Source organism: Metarhizium album (genome assembly GCF_000804445.1).
Source record: "Metarhizium album ARSEF 1941 chromosome Unknown scaffold_8, whole genome shotgun sequence".
Classification (NCBI taxonomy): Eukaryota; Fungi; Ascomycota; class Sordariomycetes; order Hypocreales; family Clavicipitaceae; genus Metarhizium; species Metarhizium album.
The window spans coordinates 461,066-482,017 of NW_024467582.1; the positions used below are offsets into that span (position 1 = coordinate 461,066).

At 53.4% G+C, this 20,952-nt stretch overlaps 6 protein-coding genes across 6 annotated transcripts; 4 read left to right on the forward strand and 2 right to left on the reverse strand.

Moving 5' to 3' along the window:
* Positions 1-5,463: 5,463 nt before the first annotated feature.
* MAM_03931 (KH domain-containing protein) lies at positions 5,464-8,833 on the forward strand (the record flags this gene model as incomplete). Its single annotated transcript, XM_040822730.1, has 7 exons — positions 5,464-5,964; positions 6,061-6,330; positions 6,444-6,905; positions 6,961-7,273; positions 7,331-7,573; positions 7,632-7,753; positions 7,814-8,833. The coding sequence occupies 7 exons, from the start codon at positions 5,464-5,466 to the stop codon at positions 8,831-8,833; spliced, it is 2,931 nt and encodes a 976-aa protein (XP_040679236.1).
* A 1,071-nt stretch (positions 8,834-9,904) lies between these two features.
* Positions 9,905-11,668, reverse strand: MAM_03932 (DEAD/DEAH box helicase; the record flags this gene model as incomplete). The annotated part of the gene is made up of 1 exon (XM_040822731.1): positions 9,905-11,668. One exon carries the CDS (start codon positions 11,666-11,668, stop codon positions 9,905-9,907), a length of 1,764 nt encoding a protein of 587 aa, XP_040679237.1.
* A 927-nt stretch (positions 11,669-12,595) lies between these two features.
* On the forward strand, positions 12,596-14,320 carry MAM_03933 (Homeodomain-like protein; the record flags this gene model as incomplete). The annotated part of the gene is made up of 1 exon (XM_040822732.1): positions 12,596-14,320. The coding sequence occupies one exon, from the start codon at positions 12,596-12,598 to the stop codon at positions 14,318-14,320; it is 1,725 nt and encodes a 574-aa protein (XP_040679238.1).
* A 152-nt stretch (positions 14,321-14,472) lies between these two features.
* MAM_03934 (CT20 family protein) lies at positions 14,473-15,459 on the reverse strand (the record flags this gene model as incomplete). Its single annotated transcript, XM_040822733.1, has 2 exons — positions 14,473-15,194; positions 15,258-15,459. The coding sequence occupies 2 exons, from the start codon at positions 15,457-15,459 to the stop codon at positions 14,473-14,475; spliced, it is 924 nt and encodes a 307-aa protein (XP_040679239.1).
* A 269-nt stretch (positions 15,460-15,728) lies between these two features.
* On the forward strand, positions 15,729-18,659 carry MAM_03935 (Spc97/Spc98; the record flags this gene model as incomplete). The annotated part of the gene is made up of 2 exons (XM_040822734.1): positions 15,729-15,849; positions 15,913-18,659. The coding sequence occupies 2 exons, from the start codon at positions 15,729-15,731 to the stop codon at positions 18,657-18,659; spliced, it is 2,868 nt and encodes a 955-aa protein (XP_040679240.1).
* Positions 18,660-19,008: 349 nt separating this feature from the next.
* On the forward strand, positions 19,009-20,592 carry MAM_03936 (DASH complex, subunit Ask1; the record flags this gene model as incomplete). The annotated part of the gene is made up of 4 exons (XM_040822735.1): positions 19,009-19,096; positions 19,176-19,282; positions 19,359-20,358; positions 20,468-20,592. The coding sequence occupies 4 exons, from the start codon at positions 19,009-19,011 to the stop codon at positions 20,590-20,592; spliced, it is 1,320 nt and encodes a 439-aa protein (XP_040679241.1).
* Positions 20,593-20,952: the final 360 nt, after the last annotated feature.

Sequence of the window (20,952 nt, forward strand, 5' to 3'; positions counted from 1 at the left end):
GTGCCCAATGCCCACTGCTACTGCCATGGTTGGCAGCGCAAAGCTGTAGCCCTCCAAAGCTCCTTTGTGTTATTCTTCGAAGGGTCGGCACAATCTACACGCAGTCGTCTTGTAATTGGATACAAAAAATAGATGAGAAACAAGGATATTGAGCGGCTAGCATTGACTCTTTGCATCCCGCTACCCAGAGCCCCAAGAGTTATATCATGCTTTCGAAGTTCCGACGATCGGGGTCACGAATCGGCGAGGGTCCATGCCATGGCTGGAAGGCCATCTTGGCAATGTTGGGTGTACAGTTGGTGTATCGGAGTGGTGCCAGAGTGCGAGGACAGGACAGGACCGACTGTTAACGGATGAGCTGAACAAGCGTGCCAGGAATCAGGATGGAGGGCATTGGATAGGTGCAAGCGAAATGTTGGGCAGCCCAGTTGAGCATGTCGTTATTAGTTTCCAGCACAAGTTTGGAGGTCAAGCAGGTTTACTTGGAGCACATCAGGGGCAGTTGCGAATTTGCGCGCACTTGGGGGGATACCAAGGCCAGTGCGTATTGTGAATCCACCCAAGTACTTCTAGGCACCTACGGAGTACTAAGTAGGGATTTCACAGACCCAGGTCTAAGTAGGTACCCAGGTACTTGGTCTATGCTTGGATCCGGGGCAAGAGGGCAAGAGCAAGGAGGCAGGGACGGCAAGAATACCGGACGGTTGGAGTTGGCCCCAATGTCAACCGGTTGTTCTGGGTACATGGCTACCTAGGTACCAGGAAGTCTCGTCTCCAAGTCTTTGACCAAACACCGGGCAGTGTCGACATGGCCGTATCGATTTGTACAGATATTGTCGTTGTTGAGACTTGATACCCGGGTACGGAGCGGTCATTCTCAGTTCAGACGGATCGAAATCAGAGACGAAGAGGAGGGGGTTTGTCGCAGCGGCCGGCCCGTTTGCCGTCCCGCTACTGCCAAGGTAAGTGCGTACCTAGGCACTTGGCTACTTACCTAGGTACCTACCTACTTTACTACTACTTCTAAGTATCCAGGCAGGCCAGGCACGAGACGATGGCGGCGGATGCTGCAACACTGTCGAGCTCCTGAACTCTCCGGCACCTCGGCGAGGAAGACGTGACTGGCAGTGGCGAGATATCCGTACGGCGCGTGCTGTGGGGCGCTCTCAGCTCTCAGAACAGCAGAGACGTGCAACATGGAGATGGGCATACGTACTTGGTTCGAACGGGTGGGCAGTGCGTCGGTTGTGGTGTGGAGGACGGACGACGATGCCGGACGCCGTCCCCAGCAAACATGACTTCTCGCACAAAAAGGCCAATAAAGGAGAGGGAAACTCGTCCGTGCCCAGGAGCCAAGCCAGTTTCTCTCTCTCGCCAAACCGGCCTCGAAGCCTATTAGCACGCAGACGCGAGACGCTCCAACCATGGAAACATCACGGCCTTGGGTGGCGGCTTGTGCGAACCATGGCCAGAACTCGGACCAGCCACGTCGAGAAAATCTTACCACATGGGTTCGATGGTCAATATAAAACCGCGCCTGTCCTCTCTCGGCAGAGAAGGGAACACAAGATCCTACTGCTTGTGGGAACGGCGCACAGAGGCTCGTCGTCCCAGGTTTCGCTTGAATCGGGGGGGCTCGAAAGCTATTTAGATTAAATTGATTGGGGTACGGAGAATGATGTAAGTTGCGGCGTCGTGGCCGAGCGTGGAGACTACGTCGATGACGGCAATGCTGTTTACATGCATGCTGGCGGGCTACGTCTTTCAGACAGCATGATGACTTGCGTGTCATGGAGAAACACTACCGACTTTGACGTTTGTAGAAAAAAAGCGTGCCTCGACAAGCACTCAGCCTCTAAGAGTCAGGACTCGCATGGCTACCTGGTGCTCGCGCTCTACTGACTGACTGACTGACTACTGACCGCGGAGAGCAAAAACGCCTCTCATTCGAGCCATGTGTTGTTCTCACTATCCCGGCAGCCACAATGACATCCATCAATCAGATCAGTCAGGTTCGAGGCCGGCATGGGAGCACGCCTGGGCCACCTCTTGCAAGTAGCCACCAGCCATGTGGAGGGCCGGGATCAAATGCCATGCCCTGCCCTGCCCTGCTCTTGGAGCCCTTGGAGCCCTTGGAGCCCGCAAGTATTGCACCGTACAAGGAGGGGCATTGTTTCGTAGCATGGACTAGTACGGAGTACTGCGTGATAAATGCATCGTGAGTTGAAGGCTGGAGCTTTTCGGACGGGTGACGAGGACACAGGACGGACAGCTTGGGACGGGGAGGGGAGCGGACGGCTCCCACTTGCTCCGGAGCATGTCATCATGCCCGCCCGGCCGCGTGGCTGCGTGGCTGCCAGTCTGTCTGTCTGTCGGCCGCTGCTCGAGGTGCATCGGATGGTGTTGAATACGATTGTGCGTGCGGAGGAGGAGGAGGGGCGAGTACGGACTGCGGACGCGTCACCAGTAATCAGTACTTGGGTAATTGGTAGCCTCGGCCCTCAAGTCCCCAATCTGGCACTGGCATGCACGTCCCGGGCACCTAGGTGCAACGCAGAAGACACAAGACACAAGACACGCGTCTCTCCCTCCCTGCCACCTCCCACTTTCCACGTCCTATTTGCTATGTTTGACAAACAGCAGGTTCGTGTTTACGAGACGTTTTAGACTTGCAACGGATCAGGACACCAGGCCGTCCTGTCGATGGGAGGGGGCGGGGCGCAATGAAACGAACCAGGCCGTCCCTGCGAAGCCAGCAGAATGGACAGGATTCACGCTGCTCGACGGAGAACCCGGGTACCTGGACAGTCGTTGGGCGTTCTAATACAGTACTCTGTACGATTTTTGATATTTATAAAGGGCCTCTCTCTGTATCAAAACATGAAGGGGGGAGGGGAAAACAAGAAGCCCTGGTAGCAGAGTATAAGCGTTAATCCGTACTTGGAAAGAATCAGTCCCGTACTTGAGTGCTCTGCATGGTCGAGTAGGTCTACTGACTAAGTATCTAGGTACTTATAGGTACCTAGGTAGGTACGTAAGTAAGCACTGAAGTAAGTACCTACTCAGTAGTCAGTACAAGTACCTACTCAAGTAAATACGAATAGTACTTACTTGAATCCTGCTGGCCGCCTGGCCGCCCCGACACACGTGTCTGTCCACTAGTTTCGCCACGGTTCGCTCGCAAGCGCTCAATGCTTCAATGCCCACAGGTCCTCGTGAAGGCTTGCTTGGCAAGAGCCCCCTGGCCACGGCTGCGACATAATTGTATTGGACGTTGGGTCGAGGAAGGGGGTGCGTTCCAGTGTCGACGCGTTCCAGCATTGATGAGAATCGTCAATGTCGTCAGTGCTCGCCGATTCGTGGCCCGACTGAATGAATGAATGCTGCTGAAGAGGATGGTCCTGCTTGTGTCCGGGATCAATACGGAGTACGGAGTACGGAGTATGTACCGCCTTTTTGGGGTCCCTCCTGGCACCTTCCAGGTAATGCTTCGTACCGAGGTAGGTAACAAGTACCGAGGTGCTACTAGCATGCACCCGACTGGCCGCCTGCAAGATGAGTGAGCGGGTCGCAGAAAAATCCGGAACGCGTCCTCAGGTGCCTTGATAAGTGCTTACGTATGTACTGAGTACTGCGTACCTCATGTGGGCACTCAAGTAGGTACCAAGCAGTAGGTGAGTGGTCTCAGCATTCAGTTTTCTGCAGTGCCGCCTTATCTAGGCACCTGGGATGTTTTGGAAGCTCATGTCCGGCTGGAACGCTCAAGTCTTGTTGGTCCTAGTGGCTGGTTGGTCTACGATGCCGACGCGACTGCACTTGATACGTATCAGTGTGGTAGCTGCCAAGGTTCTAGGTACATATTTTGGAGTACGGAGTACTTCCTATGTATGCGACACCTGGCCTGGTACCTACCAAAGTACTTGAGAACCTGCTTACTAAGTACTTAAGGCACCATTATTAGTACAGCGGCAACGTATTCCCAGTCCCCCCTCCCCACCACACGAAAGCGGGCAGAACGTAAAAGAATCGCTCATTCGGAGTCATTCATTCCCATCTGGCGCCATAGCAATGTCGCGTGCCAAGTTCCGTCAATGCTGCCTAGAGTCAGACAGATGGTGTTCCGCCTTCTTAGTTCTTCACGCACTTTTGTTCCTGTCCGAAGACGGCCGGTGGATTCCCTCTACGACTTCCGCCGGGCTTCGGCTTCATGCTGACTGGGCCTTAACTGGCTGGATCTTGGGCTGCCCTGAGTAGGCTTACCACCCTCTTTGACCTGTCCGTTCTGGCGAATGCTGCTTGTTGGGTCGTCGACTCAGTGTTGCGCCGTGCAGTTGCTCCGGATTCACACAATCACACAGAAGAAGAAAAAAAAAAAAAACTCAAAAGTCCAAGTCACTCACGGACCCGAGACCCAGCAGAGGCCAGCCAGGCCAACCGAGCTTGCATATCTGCCACGGGCTCCACGTTAGCCCCGGCTGCTGGCTGGCATGTTCGTACCGTAATACGGTGCTGCAAATCGACTGGCGAGTCCGCCCACCCGAGATTGTAGATTACAAGACTTCGTAGCCTGTGGCCTGTGGCCTGTAGACTGACTGGTGGACACAGCCGGGCCCTGTCTGGCTGACCATCTCAATGTTGTTGACGTTGATGTCGTCTCCATCCAGCTTTTGCTGGGTACCTGGGTATGTTGGCGTCAGCCAACCCAACGGCTCGCCTTGTAGATGGAGTACGCCAGTGTCGCCTGCTCGCAGGGGCTCATGCTCTGATTCTTAGTGCCTGGTGCTTATTGTATATTGCTTCGTGTCGATAGTGGTATTCGCGTGCGCCAAGCTGTTGTTGGGTGCTTAATCGTCGTGGCCTGGCCGGGCCTGACCTGGTCTCGTCGTGTCTGGTAGCTTGCGAGGCTGGCAGGCCCTGCTCTCCGTCTCCACTCCCTCCGCTCCCCACCCTCCTCGCTCACCTGCTCACCTGCACTCGGTGCTCGTCCACATCCTCATCGACTCCTCTCTTCCTTTCAACACCAAGCAACTAAATGATTCGATCCAACGACCCGAGAGGAATAGGAAAAACCAAGACTGGCGTATCAATCTTCTTTCCCCCCTTCTTTTCTCTCCCCTCCCGTACCCTTCCCCCACCAGATTTTGTCTTATTCACTCTCGCCCAACGCATCGAATCCAGTTTTCGTCCTTGATACCCCGGATACCCTCCCTTTCTTGTTCTGTTCGACGATTCCTCTCTTTTCCGTGCTTGTTTTCGGCGACTTTGACGGCCTGCTTCTTCCCCTGGTGATACCCAAGCAGCTGTTCTTTTTCCTTCTCGCTCAAAAGCCACCGTTTCGCCCCCGCCAGAGCCTTCGTATGTCGCCTCTTAGTTCAGCGTGCCATCGAGCTTCCTCTACGCCCGCTTCCTCGTCGACAACAGGTCGTCGTAGCCTTGCCTTCACTTGCGCTGTGCCCGCTCAACATGAACAAGCTGGCCAACGTGCGTCACTGGTCCGAAAGGATGAGCCCAAACTTCGGGATGGGTCGTCCCAACATGCCTATGAATGCTCTAAACCCGCACCAAAAGAACGCTACCCAGACCTTGGGCCCGATCAACTCACCACAGGCTGCCGACGCCTCCATTCACTACTCGTTTAACGTGCCCTTCGCCTCCGACCTTGCGGGCCCCAACACCGAGGACATTGTCCATGCCACCACCGATGCCGTCCTTCGCTGGACGCACCCTGCCGATGCTCCCGACGATGTGCAAGTCCACGAGTTGCCGGTCCATACCCAGAATTTAGCCAACCTTGGAAGACTATGCCGAGATTTGTCTGTTGGGCCACTGCCCATTGAGGCTCACATCATCTCTTCCTCTCCCAAGAATGGCAGAGGCCAAGTTACCACGGTTTGCTTGTCCGGCTCCCCCGAGCTGGTTCACAAGAGTCGGGAGACCATCTTGAACGAGATCCCCATCTCCATGGTATGAGACCCTCGAGTTGAGTTGTACATGCTTCTGTTGGGTTACAGTGTACGTTTGCAACCAAGACTTCAGGTGATTTCTGACCACATCTAATAGCGATGCACGACAATCGATATCGACGGAAACCTGGTTTGTGATATCAATGCCGGCGTGCTCAAAAAACCCGTTGTAGAAACATTGGATTATATCTCTACATTCTGTGGTGTGGATATCTTCTTGTTAGGGCCCAAGTTGACTCCCATGGTTGACGGTGTGACGGGTGACTCGGAGCTGCGCATCGACCAGCGATGGAGAGTTGCCATTTACGGTGACATTCTCTCGTCAGAGCATGCCAAGGCTCGTGTCCTGATTCACATTGATACTTTGGTACGACTCATTCTTTGACTTTCCAGTTCTTATCGGGAGAGAAACCCTCGTTACTGCAGAGACCTCGATCGAGACTATTTTTCTTCGTCCGCTTTTACTGACTCTGCGTGCAGCTTGGCCGCATGTTCGATGGCACGAAAATTGAGCTGTCCTTCCACCAACTCGTTTGTGGCCGCCATAGAAAGAACATCAAATTGATCGAGTCATCTACCGGTACAGCTATCTATTTTCCACCCCTGTTCTCGCAGATGTACCGCTACTGTCCACAAAACGCTACTCGCCGCGACCCTACCGACATCTTCATCACGGGCGAAACGCCTCAGGCGATCGAACTTGCCAAGCAGAAGCTGCATGAGACTGTCTCTAGAATCCGGATTTATATGAAAGACGTTAACATCCCCGCTGCCAAGATTGATAGTATCCTTCTTGGACGTCTTGATAAGGTCCGCAAGATTCTTGAGGCCAATGGAACGTACATCATGTTTCCCCCTCTGGCCTCCCAACGAACTATGGTCCGAGTTCAGGGAAGTGAGAGCCTACCCGTTGAACGCACGGTTCGCGAGCTCATGTCGCTAGTAAGTGCCCGGTGACACTTGATTTATTGGTCTTTGTTCTGACATGCTCATCTAGGCTGGTCAATTTTACGGTGCTGGGTGGTACATGCAGCAGCCCGAGGTCAGGCAGCCGCTCGCACCTGCTGAGATACGAACTATGCTGTCGAATATTTGTGCCAAAGCGGAGGCGGACTTATCTTATGACAGGATGAGCCTCACTGTCACGGGATCTGACGATGCGGTAAAGTCTGCCTTGACTGTCATTTCTGACCTCAAGTTTGTTACCCAATCGCAGTACCAGATCCGTGTCAAGATCGAGCTCGCCAACGAGCACAAGGAATTTGTCAGCGGCAAGAAGAACGGCAAGATCAATAAGATCATGGGCCAGAGTGAGTTATCTACCCGGAGTCGCCATTGCGGCATGTCTTCTAATAAACCGGCCCTAGGCAATGTGCAAATTATTTTTGATGGGTTCAACGAGTACAACTTCAACATTGATGTCATGGCAGCCAGTTACGATTCAATGAAGCAAGGGCTGACTTTGGTTGAACAAGAAATGCCGGCCTCTATCTCTTTTCATGTCCCCGATCAGTACCACAAGCGGATTATCGGCATTGGTGGTCAGCATATTCAACGCATCATGAAGAAGCATTCTGTCTTTGTCAAGTTTTCCAATGCAATGGACAGAGGTACGACTTGACACATCTTTTCGTGGCCCCTATATCTTTTTACTTACAGTCACTACAGGCGGCATGGGGCGTGAGGAAGACGACATTAAGGTTGACAATGTCATCTGCCGTACCCCGGCCCGCAATGCCCAGAATTTAGACGCCGTAAAGAACGAGATTTTGGAGATGGTGGATCGTGCGGTAAGTGATGGCCGAAGCGACCATTGGAAGCCATAACCTGACCCTTTTCTGCCTTGCCAGGACTCCGAGTACACCACTCAAATCGCCAGCGTAGACCGCCTTTACCACCGGGAATTGATCGCACGTCTTCCTGAAATCGACGAGCTGGAGCAAAAGTACAATTGTAAAATCAACTTTCCTAGTACCGAAGAAGCCAGTGACGAAGTCACGGTTACTGGCCCTCAATGGCAGGTCCCTCACTGCGTGGACGAGCTTTTGGGCATGGTCCCTGACAAGCATGAATTGGTACTCGCTCGCACAGCCGAGCTAGTCAAGTTCTTGGACTCACCCAAGTTCGCCGCCGACCTGGTATCGAAGCTCAAAGCCCAGTACGAAGTGGAGGTTACAGTTCACCATAACCCAGATGAGCTGACTGAAGAAGGCTCTCCGACTGTTACTCTAATCTGGGGCTTCACGCGCAATAATGCAGGTGGGCTCCGCGATGCCATCGATTTTCTAGAAGCTCAAATGGCTGCTGCCACAGTTGAGACGAACATTGTCAAGGGATCCATCCCACGGCCCAAGTCGGATTCCTTTGAAGATTCTTTGCAGTACTTTGATTCCAAGCTTCTCCAGCATGCTCCTGCTTCGTCTTCCAGTGATTCGCCCGTCAAGGCTGGCTTTGGTGCTGAGGTTGCCCGTGAGCGAAGCAGCATCCTGGACCGCCTCCGCAAGCCTGGCAGCATGTCATCTATTTCTTCGTTTCTTGACCGCAGAAAGAACAGCTCTCACTCGATGAACAGCACCTTCTTCAAAGGATCCAGCAACGTCTCCAAGTCGTCCTTGATCTCAATTGAGTCGACGCGAAGCTTTAACGCTGACCGAAACCCCTGGAACGACAGCGGAGTCAACCTGTCTGAGGACGAGAATCCTTGGGCACCACGGCCGTTCAGCAAACACATGGACAACAAGTTGACCATCCCCCTTCCCGGCGACGTTACCCCTCGCCACAATCCCCGCGCGTCTGGAGACAGCGGTCGTCCATCTACTTCTCATTCCATGAATTCAGGATACCCTGTCCCTATTGGGCCTTTCCGTTAGATTCCCTGACTTAGAACGACTACATTCGAATACCCCGGCTGGATATACCCTCTTACAGAATAACACACAAAATACCCTGGAACGTCTGGTTCCACTTCGGTCGGGTTTTGATCTCATTTTCAAGTACGATGTTTTGAACTGACTTGTGCTTCTTGCGTTTTGTTGTTGTGATGCCTCACGAGATTTAAGTTTGATGTCTTTTTCTTTATTTTTTGCTTATGCCGGGATTTAGCATGAGTCTTGACGACTGATAGCAATGTCTCTATTTATACCCGCAAATTCGACTGAAGATAGGCTTGAGACAAAGAAAAAGTTGAAGAAAATACCCTAGTTGCAGATATGTTTGGCAGATGATGGAAATGGTAGTTGGGAGAGCTTGTCATTGTTCTTTTTCTTGTTCTCCGCAGCTGAAGCGAGTTTTGCATCGAAACTGAAGAAGGCATTGCGAGTTGCGACTTGTCAATACATGGGAGTTGGTCAATGGTATATTTCTATTCGATTATGGAGGCAATTGGCCTTGTACGCGAGGTGGCCATGGTTGAGGAAATTGTCACTGGAGCTCGTCCTTTGAATTGCGGGAAGAGATATATGGAATTACGCAGCCCTAGTTGTCAAAGGGAATTGCAGGAACAGCTGGCGAAATATACACGATTGAGTGCATTCGACCGAAGACTTTGTAAGCCTAAGCCCTGTGAATGTTCCCACGAGAATAGCAATTCTAAGTGAGTGAGTGCCCTTGTTGCGACTTTACTCACTCCCCTGCCAAATCAGACCGAAGATGCGAGGCATAACGAAATGAGTGCATTTCTTGGGGGTTGGCAGGGGGGTTGCTGGTGCAGAGGAATCCGGGCGTTGGACTGCGCGCAAGGACTTCTTCCGTGATTGAGGTCGTTGGAGCCTGAACAGGGCGATGGATGTGCAGATGGCCGGTGTGAAAGGCCGTCATGTATAGACAAGACAGTTCTGTGATGCAAGCTACATGCAGCGTGGCATCGTCTAATGACATCATCGTCCATGCCGTCAAGCTCGTGCATCAAATGCCCTATAATGATACAGTTCCATTCAGTCGGGTCATGCCATGACAGGCCCAACCGTGACGTGCTCCCTGTTCTGTCTCGTTTCCCAAACATTCGCCTGCCTCTCTCTCCTGCGCTGCTCGGCTTCTATCCTTGCAAACTGCCCGCGGGCACCGTGCTTCAGTTTTGTAATCATGTCCGCAGCCTTGCCCTTTGTGAGATCCGACACCGTCAACGCTTTCGCCCTTCCACGTAGTCTGTTTACAAAGTCTAGTTGTCCTTGCGTAGGTGGCAGCCGCCGCCACGGTTGGTGTCGGTGTATAAAGCTGTGAGGGAACGCGTTGGCCGCATATGTATCTGCCCCGTGGACGGCGTCGTTGAACGTAGCGGCTGTGAGGATCTCTCTGGGCGCGGCAAAAGGGGACTTGGCTACCCCTGGGGGCAAGGCGCGAATCTCCAGCGCCCGGTACGTCGGGGATGAGATGGCGGCTGGTTCCTGGACTCGCTCGATGCGGATGTACGATCCACTCGGAGCCGAGAGGACGAATCTTTCGGGGCCGACTTGCACCCAGGCGTACTGGCTGATGGCACGAATGTGCCTCTCGCCAGATGTATCGGCGATTAGGTCCAGCACGGAGGAGTAGTCGGTGAATGTCACCGTGTCAGCCGACTTGGTTGCTGGATTTGACCCACTCGAGGATGCTTGCTGGTATCTCGATTCTTCGTCTTCTTCTCTCTGAGCCTCCTTGATTCTTCTCAAGTCTGCTACTGATGCCTTGTCCACTAATTCTTTCGGGTCCAGACCAAATAGCGTGGGCGTGGTCACAATGCCGGTCTCCAAGCTGGAAACTAGGTCGATGACGTGGCAGTTCTTCTTGCCCGGGTGAAGACGCATGCCTCTTCCGATCATCTGGACAAGGAGATTCCGCGATCTTGTAGGTCTGGCGAGAACGACGCAGTCAATGTTGGGTATGTCTGTTCCCTCGGTGAAGACACCGCAATTCACCAGGACGGGAAAACAACCCGTTTTGAAATCGTGCAGGATGTCGCTTCGTTCTTGCTTGGGCGTGTCGCCAGTGACGAAGCGTGCATCGTAACCGTATTCTCGAAATTTGCGTGTAAGTCCGGCAACGTGAGCGAGATCTACACAGAAAACCAGTGTGCTTTTTCGGCCTCCAGCCTTGGCTATCCAGCTCTTGACGGTGGTCTCGTTGACTTCATTGGTGTTGACAACCTTGGAGAGCTCGCCTGTTTGAAAGTCGCCAAAGGCACCGTTTTTGACTTTGGACAGGTTGGCGGAAGATTCGACTGTGGTAAATATGACATCTGACAGCCATTTGTCGCTGATCATGTCGACGTAGTCTTTGTGGTAGACGATTTCGTCAATCGCAGCACCAAGCTTGACACCATCGAATCTGGAAAATGTCGCCGAGACGCCGACGAGCGTGGGCGAGTCTCGTTGCTTCTGGTCTAGTCCGAAGTGCTTGAGAGTCTTGAGGTATCCCGGCGCCACAATGTGATGGGCCTCATCCACCAAGACCAATTTGAAATCCGAGGGTACGAACTTTTCCAGGCGGTCTCGAGACGTGATGCTTTGTACACTGGCAATGGTGATGTCTGCTGCTCCCGAAGCATGTATCGACCCCATTTCAATGTCGATGGTCTTGTCCGGATATGCCATCTGACAATGCCGGGCGGCCTGTTCCACTAGCTCGCGACGGTGAGCCAGAATCAGAGTGCGATCCCCGCCATTTGGACGCGAATGCACCTTGTCAATGAGCTGGGTGAAGATGACCTGAGCCGTGTTAGCATCCGGCATGGCACCAAGGTCAAATTTGCTCTGAACTAAAGACCGGTGGCGCTTACGGTTTTACCGCTTCCCGTAGCCAGCGATATCCCCACACGTTTGTGTCCTCGCCTCAGGGATAAAAGAACTGATTTGATACATTCTTGCTGGTAGTCTCGAAGCTTTGGCTTGGAGGAAATCGTAAGGCCAGCCGCGAAGATATTGAAAGGAGCTGTCTTCCACGTCCGTTTGGCAGCCTCAAGCGATGGTCTGAAGACGCATTTTGCAACGGTGTGTAGCATTGTACATCTTGAGGCGGCGATGGGGTGTGTCAACGAAATTTTTCGAGGTTGCGCATCGTGCTTTCATCGCGCCCGGGCCCACTTTTCATTAGTAAGCGCATCTGGCAAAACTGAACGGCGGTCAGAATGAAAGCAGGAAGGCCAATATATCCGGTTGCGTAACTTATTAATTGCCGGAGGAAACATGAATCGTTCCGGCGGTGACGAAATACAGTCCTTATTAGTGAACCTGGTACGTACGGGCGCTGGGAGTCCCAATCGGGCGTATCAAAAAAAAACTCTCAGATATCCCGCCAACTGCGAGCCAGTCATTGCTTTTGAGGCGAAATGTAATGGAGAAAGGTTGAACTCTATCCACTTTCCATTGTGAAGTTCTACTGCTGATTTCTTTTTTTCAAATACTACACGGCGACGGGTGTAAGTCCTTGTAGGTGACAAGCTCCGGGACGGCTTAGTCATCAACAGGCCCATCTCTCCCGGGATTCAACTGAGATCCTCTCCGACTGAACTCATATTGACCTCACTGTCAACAACCTTCCTCCTTATACAACGCCTTATCCCAGATGCGACTCTTGTAAGAATACATCGCCCGCATTCATCCCTGGTACAATGTCAACGCCGGCTCAGTTACACTCACCGTTTACGAAACTGAAGGAGCATGGACTCTGACGAGGAGCGCTCCGTTCATGAGGAACGTGTCGGTGACCACGATTCAGATGCTGCGACCTCGCATTTCAGGGGAAGTCCTGGCAATCACTCGGCAGCGGATCAAAGTGATGGAGAGAGCTCCTATGCTCCAAGCGACCAATCCGTCGACATCAACGCCAACCATAGCGCATCCGGTATTGACGACTATCCTGCTAGCAGCTCGCCATTGAAACGTCCAGCTGAACAAGCCTCCACCGACCTGCCATTCAAGAGACGAAAAGGTGTCGTGAATGCCGGGTACCTAGATCTTCTCAATCGCGAGATTGACGACGCCGCACATCGGGTCTGTTTGGAGGAGAATGTTGACTTGCCCGGTTCTCAAATTGGACTCACCTCCTGGTCTACCGTTGAAAAACAGCAGTTTTTCGAGGCCGTATCACGACTGGGAAAATACGATTTGCCTGGAATCGCAAGTAGAATAGGGAGCAAAAGTGTAGTAGAGGTCAAGCAGTACGTCGACTTATTTCAAGCAGCCAAAGATGGCAGGCAGTGCTGGAACCGTCGATCCTACCTGGAACCAGCCGAATATCCAGCCGCCGTTGAGATCAGTCAACAGTGCTGCCATGCTCAAGAAGAGGCAGCCGATTCAATTTCAGTCTGCCAAGAGCAGAGAGAGAAACAACGAGAGGCGCTCAAATGGGGACAGAACTGGCATGTTACTTCTTCTCTAGCCAGGAGATTAAATCACCGCGGCGGGGACGGGGATCCTACATCTGAGGCGACGTTGAAATTCTCCCAGCTGTTTCATTTATCTAACTGGTTAAAGTTGTCGGAGCGCTTCTTTATGAACTCATCGATTCCTGGCAACAACTGGAACTACATCGACGTCAAACGCCCCTCGATGTGGGCCACGGCATTCGACGACTTTCATTCACTTGCTGTTTCTGTCACCAGGCGGCTCGTCCAGACAACTCTGTTCATTAGCATGTCGAGAATCAAGACGAAGAAGGAGCTTATTCCTACCACTCGGGATATTGTCCGGACCAAGGATGTTGAAGCTGCAATTGCTTCGCTCGCCATGCCACATGACTCAAAATCGAGGTGGATTGAAAGCGCGAGAAGATTACGACTGGACGTATATGACGAGCCCCCAGATAAGGATGACGACGACCCTCAAGAGGAGCCGATGACGTATGAAGAGGTTGAAGCTATACTCTCCGGGATTGATGATGATAGCAATGAAACTCCAGCTCCAAGCAATGCCATATTTGTACATGGGGCCGGGCTTGATGAGGGTGTGGAGGAGGACGATGAAGATGACGATTGCGACCCAGTCATTGATTCGGAAACAGGTATCCGACCAGAAGCTGGTATCGATGATGGAAAATACGAGATTGCGCAGGAAGCTAATGAAATCCTGATCTACTCGGCCCCAGAGCTCAAAGATATCCAAACCGCAAAACAAGCGCTTGTATTGCGCATCACAACGGAAAGGCAACAGGAAGCGCAGGCGGACCTTCACGACGAGTATGCTAGCTATCAAGCAGAAACTGAGATGTGGAATATCTTGCAGGAGAAGCCGCCCATGGAGCTGCCTAAAGTGCAGGATCCCGGTCGTGTACATAGATCGAATCTGGATGTGGAGAATGTCTATCGCCTCGGGGGAGATTGGGCTTCCAAGCTGGAATATTATGGGGAGTGGGAAACGCTGGATGGTAGGAGGCATGAGGAATAAGATGCACATGACTAGTAGAAGAGAAGTATCTGCGAAGTGTTTTTCGCCTTGTGAGTTTTGATTCGTTATACAACTTGATATCTATGCATGGTGTTGATGTTTGCCTTTTTCTTCTTTTTTTTTTTTGTATTAAACATTGATGTCTTTGATCTTCATTTTCTTGATCTTGTCCTCCGTGTTGTAGGCTTAGGTTTAGGAGCAACGCTCTTCCTCGTGGCCGCCCTGGTTGACCTCGACGCCGGCGTACCACCTTCCTCAGCGCTCTCGTCCGCCTCCTCCTCTTCCACATCTTCATCTTCGCCCTCGCTCTCAGCTTCTTCATCTTCTTCCTCGTCCTCCCCAAATCCGCTCTCCTCCTGTTCGTTTTCGGCGTCTTCCTCCTCAGTCGTCTCGGCTTTTTCACTCTTGTCCTTCTTCTCCGGCTTGGACTGTTGGCTCGTCGCCCTCGTGCGTCCTCTTGCGCCTCTGGTTGGCTTAGTAGCTGGAGATGGCGCATCCATGGCATCCTCGGTATCCTCAGCGTCGGCTGCTCTGACCTTTGATGCGGTTCCTGCTCTCTTTCGTTTTCTAGAATGCGACAGGCCGGGCGAGAGGTCCAGTTCTGGCGGGGAGGTAGGCGCTTCACTAGAGTCGGCCACCGCTCTCTGCATCATGGAGTCAAGGAAGCGGGAGCGAGGTAGTCTGAAGTCGACATATTTATCTTCAGGCTCGTCGTCGTCAAAATACTCTCGCTCGTCGATGAGGTCTAGATTATAGTATGTGCGTAACTTGTCCCAAATGTTGGGAATTCTGGTGTGCTGATAAACATCGGGGTCGAAGCCGTGATTTCGCAAGTGTTCAGATATCGCAATCATCCTGAAATGTTTGTGCATGCCTGGGTGACACGTGGTTAGCCTGGCAAATATTGACGATTTGTCTTCTGCCAGAAGTCACGAACCCGCCGGCTTCCAGCGAATGACGCCCTTGAAAAGGGAAGCGATTTGGTCATCCGTCCACATGTTGTTGTAGTTCGGGGCATCACGTTTTGAGGGATCCCCGGCTTCGCTGGCCGCTGGGGTGTCAATGGCCATGGCACCATCGTCCCGAGTTGCGCCTGGCGTTGCGGCGACTTCGCCCCTCGCGCGCTTCCTGGGAGGCATTTCGGGGCTCAAGTGCAGACGTTCTCGGCTATTTATTCATGTAGGCCCGGAGGCGGAGGATGTGGTTGACTGGGCTGGCAATGTTGCTGCCAGTGGCCGTTGCTGGTGACGGCGGACTGGAGAGTTATTGGAGGCGATTGGTCCACCAGACAGACCATTACATTAGCGCGGGGCCACGGCGGCTCATGCAGGCGACGCAGGCGCGCGCGTCTTCCTGCCACCAAGACACGCGATGGCATAGACAAACTGTTCGTCATAGCAGTGAAGACATGGCTGATGAACCAAGCGAAGCGGATGTCTTTGCCATTCCAGACCTTTGGAAGACGTCGTGGTGGCTAGATCAATTGACCAGCCAAGCACCCGACCCAATCTTCGGACACGGGCTTGACGGTATGCGCGTACTCCCTCTCTCCTCCGTACGACCCGCGCCAATACTGAATCAGTCTTGGGCAGCACGATACGACATCAAGCCTACCTTGCTACCCCTGAAGCCCATCACTGCCGATACGGATGGCTTCTTCAAGCTACCGGCAGTGGTCGATTTTCAAGTCGACGACCCAGACGAGCTTCAAGATTCCGACGTAACAGCGTCTACCTTACAAGAGCATCTGGAGTTTGATGGCGAGAGCGACATATGGACAGGCCCTTCTGAATCGCAGTCAAAGCCGGCTACCTTCAGAACTTGGGAGACATTCAAGACAAAAAGGCTACAGGCAAATGAGCCCATGCTTCTTTCTGAGGCTGGACGAGGTGCATACGATGCCTTGTTGAGCTGGCCAACTGATTCATTAGACTTGCGGAATACGAGCACCGCGGTTGTTGAGACTAGGCCATATTTTGCATCAGTACTGGCCTTGTGTCTTGGCCGGGAATCTGTCTTTTTCTCAAGAACGATTGAAGATGGGACGTTCAAGTGCACTCTTCCACAATTGCGAGTGTCTGGCTACAGCCGACAATTGCTTGAAGACATGCAAAAACAGGCCGCTGTGTGCGGTTCCACATTCTTACGACTCGGTGAATTTTGTCGATCATCGTACGCTTCAAACTCGAGCCGGTGTGCTGTAGCTCTAGCCAGCGCCATAAGCCAAACTCTACAAGCCGTAGAACATCGAGTCACTGTGGATCGTCGATTTCCCGAATCGCTGCTGCAACTTCAGATTACCATTCAGGAAGAATTTTGCATTCTCCGTCCTCTCGACGATCTCGCAGCGCGAATACCTCGGCATCTCCCAGACGAAGAGATCTTGTCGGTCGTTTTTCAAGAGGCATCAAGGTTTGAGTTCAGCGAGAGGCATATCAGGGATATATTTTGCGAGATTTTGCGACGATCATCAACCCCTTGGGTCGAGTCAATCGAGGAATGGCTTGGCACACGACGGGAAATGGGCGTGCCGTTTGTCCGGTCCAACGTAGGGGAGTCCAAGGGGTTTGTCACGGTCGATGTCCAGGTCTTTATCGACGACTTTGGACGGGAAGTTGAGGACATTGATTTTCGATTGGATATCGGCAAAGTCCCACGTTTTCTACCTAGGGATATCGCCGAGTCCATATTCGAAACTGGCAGAAACCTGCGATTTATTCGGACATTCCACCCAGACCACGTTTTGGCCCGATCTGACGTTATCGTGTCGAACCGACCGCCCGTAGCGGGATGGCTATTCGATTGGGGTTCGCTCTTGAACCTTGAGGATCACATCGCCCAATATCAAGATCGACTTCTTGACGCTATTCAGGGCAGCCGTTCAAGCACAGCACGTACCGCTGTTCAACCCTGCCACGGAATACATGAGCACCACCCACAATTCAAGTTGAATATTTTTGACGTCGATGAAGCAACTATAGAGAAACGACTAGTTGAGTCAATGGATCAACTTGGCCAGCCGTTGATGGCGAGTGCAGGCAATGACTCGCTAAGTTGCATTGTGCGTGCAACGTTTTCTAGAGAAATTCAAAGCGACAACACAATTTCTCATGACACACCGCACTGGTCACTGTTGCCGATTCTGTCATTTGGTGGAATTGCGGCCGCCCAAGCTCGAATTGTAAATCGAGAAAGTCTGCGCTTGCTATTTGAGGTCAATGGTATCCAAGCTCACCTGAAACTTCAGCGAGACTTCCATCTACTCGGAAATGGCATGTTTTGTAGTCGGCTGACGCAGGCTTTGTTCGATCCTGATCTCGAGACAACTGAAAGACAGGCCGGTGTCGCGATGCAAGGAGGCGTGATGGGCCTCCGACTGGGAGGACGAGATACATGGCCGCCAGGAAGCTCTGAACTTCGCCTTGCCCTGATGGGAGTGCTCGGTGAGGCTTATGATTCACAGGGGGCTACGAAGAACCCTCGGTCGACCAACAGTGGTTCAGGCGCTCCCCGGTTACCGGGAGAGCTGAGCTTTGCAGTCCGAGACCTGTCCGAGGAAGAAATCAACAAGTGCGTGGACCCCGACTCGCTAGAAGCTCTCGACTTCCTGCGGCTCTCGTACACCACGCCTCCCGAACTGACGTCAATCATCACGCCAGTTCATCTCATGCACTACGATCGCATCTTTAAGCTTCTTCTCAGGATCCTGAGAATGGTCTACATTGTAAATCACCTGTATCGGGACACCAACTCAAGGCTAAACAGCTGGGACGAGGACAATACGTCCTATCGATTCGTCAGGGAGTCGCAGCATTTTGTTTGCAGCATCGCGTCGTACTTTCTGGACAGTGGCGTGGCGATAGCGTGGCAAACGTTCGAGAGCAAACTAGAGAGCATTCGCGTTCACCTGAACCAACCTGGGCTGGCCCCAGACAAGTTCGCATGTAGTAGTCCCAACCAACTGAGGGACATGCATTCACGAGTGTTGGAGCGGATCATGTACGCCCTGTTCTTGAGGAAGCGTCAGCTGCCCGTGCTTAAGCTCTTGGAGGAGGTCTTGGGCATCATCTTGCAATACGCGAAGCAGACAAGATTACAAGCGCTCGCGGGGGACGCCAAAGCCGAAGAAACAGTCAATTCGGCGGATATGCATGCTGAGCTTCGAAAGAAGCTTCAGTTGTTTGTTACTGTTTGCCGGGGCCTATCGGAAAAGGCGAGGGTGAGTGGCAAGAAGACGGCGGAGGGCATGTCGTTTGAAGCCTCTGGCTTGGGCGATGATAGCTTGATTGCACAGCTTTTGGTGAAGCTGGACATGTGTGATTACTACTGTAGACGCTGAGATGGCAATTGCCCGCTGGGAAGGTTAGCGCAGATGACGACGACGATGATGAGGATGACGATGATGATGATGATGATGATGATGAATGACATTCCGAAGAGGAAGAAAACTCGGTTCCTCATGGCATTGATGGCATTGATGGCATGAATGTCTCTGACTGTGTGCACGCACGTGTGTGCCGTCTGCCTGCTGCGCTCAGCTCAGCAAACAGCCGCCCCGCCCCGCCAACGTGGGAGGGATGAGATCGGGATTCAGAACCACGGATCAACTTGAAACATCGGACCGCATGTCGACACCTCCTACGCGTGGAGACGCGCCTGCATCTAACTTTACCTCGCCCAGCTTCAAGATGGCGCGGTCGAGCGTAGCTGCGCGTCATCTGTCATTGACGGAGGAGCTGGAGAAGCTTGAGCAATCCATCACTCTTACTCTGCAAGGTACGTCACCTTCGCCACCGACGAGGCAAAGGCCGCTTGCTCTTGTGCGTCGACGAGTGCAACGAGCCAACGCGTGTAGAAATCGACCACAACTTCAGCAAAGCCCACCGAATCGTCACGACGAGCATAATACCAGCAGTCGAGCGGTACGGCGAACACTCGCGCGCCGTATGGGAAGCATCCAAGGTGGGCACGCGCGATGGGATGGGGAGCAGTGCATGCATCCGGCACGACGGGGCGGGCGTGCTAACCTCTGGCGCAGTTTTGGAAGCAGTTCTTCGAAGCGTCCGCCAATGTCTCGCTTTCCGGCTACGAGGAGCTCGCCAACGACGACGAATCGACAGTCGTGGAAGAGAGCACCGCGATGAGGGACGCGGCGTCGTCGCCCGACTGCACACAAACGCAGGACGAGGGCGTGACGGCGACACACGGGGACGACGAGTCGCTGCTGGACGACGCCGAACTCTCTGGCAGCACCCCGCGTCCACCGGCGACCGGGATGACGAAGGCGGAGAGGTTTTCGGGCCACTCTTCGCCGTTTGAGAGGCTGAGGCGGGAAATGCAGGGCGACAAGGACGGCGCCACGGCGCTGCAGGACGAGCAGGACGAGCAGGACGAGCAGGACGAGCAGGACGAGCAGGACGAGCAGGACTCGACGGTGCTCTTCGCCCAGCGGACGGCTCGACTTCCGGACATGTCGATGACGCCGGGCGGTCCGCGCGGGGACGTCGCGGCTGGACAGCAGACGTCGTTGGCGAGGCAGACCAAGGATCCGCTGCTACACCGCGTGTCGGACAAGAATTACAGAGTGCAGGCGACACCGCACCGGCCGGGGCCGGGCATCAGGTTATCCCCCCTGAGGAGGGACTCGGCGAAGAAGAAGGGAAAGGAAAGGGCGGCCTGGCAGCACGAGTCGTCGGCCATGTCGTCGCCCGAGATTGCGGCGCCAACGCTGCGCAGCGAGGTCTTCATGTCGCCACGCAAGCTGATGGCACGGCAACGGGCGGCAGCTCAAGCCCCGAGGACACCGGGCGTCAGTGTCCAGACGCCAGCGGCGGCAAACAAGGCCCACGGCAAGTTCGCCTCGGGGCAGGGCGAGAAATGGGCCGGTGCTGCGGCAGGCGAGCCGAGGCACGGCAGCAAACGGTATGAAATTGACTGGAACAGCGACGAGGAGGACGATGACGACCTGTACGCGGGCATGAGCCCACCCAAGACGGTTCAGTTTGCGCTGCCGCCATCCAAATTGCTACAGACGCCTGGTGAGTCTACGTGTCTAACGTGCTACTTGGCGTGAATGTTCTCTTTTCTTTTTTCCCTCGAGGCGACGGACTCGGTTCAGGTGTGACGAGAGCGCTGACGTGATTACAGCTCGCGAGGCAAGTCGGAGAATCGTGGGCGATATATTGATGGATGCCGGTGCGGATATGGAGTCGTCAGAGTACAGTCCGACAATGGTGAAGATGAATGAGGACATATTAAACGACAGCTTCTAGAGGGGACCAGAGGGGGGGGACACGGGACATGTCAAAGGAGATGTGTCACTGAACAGATGGTATCTGGAGTCCAATTCTAATTATCCAGCACATTGTGGCTTCTGCACCTCACGCCAGGGAGCTGGCTGAGAAATAAACCATGTATTCCTCGCTCCTTCGATTCCTGCTGTCAGAAAGGCCCCCAGGTCGACTCGCATCAGAACACGGAACAGGGTACGAGTCCAACAACAAAATTGGTATTTTTATGCCCAAAATTCAAACGTGACGGCCGTCCGCCCCTGTGCTCGCCGTGTTACTTTTGTCCATCGAAGAAACGCCATGCTGATATGCCCCATTTGCGGGAGGCATCAGGCCCCCCCC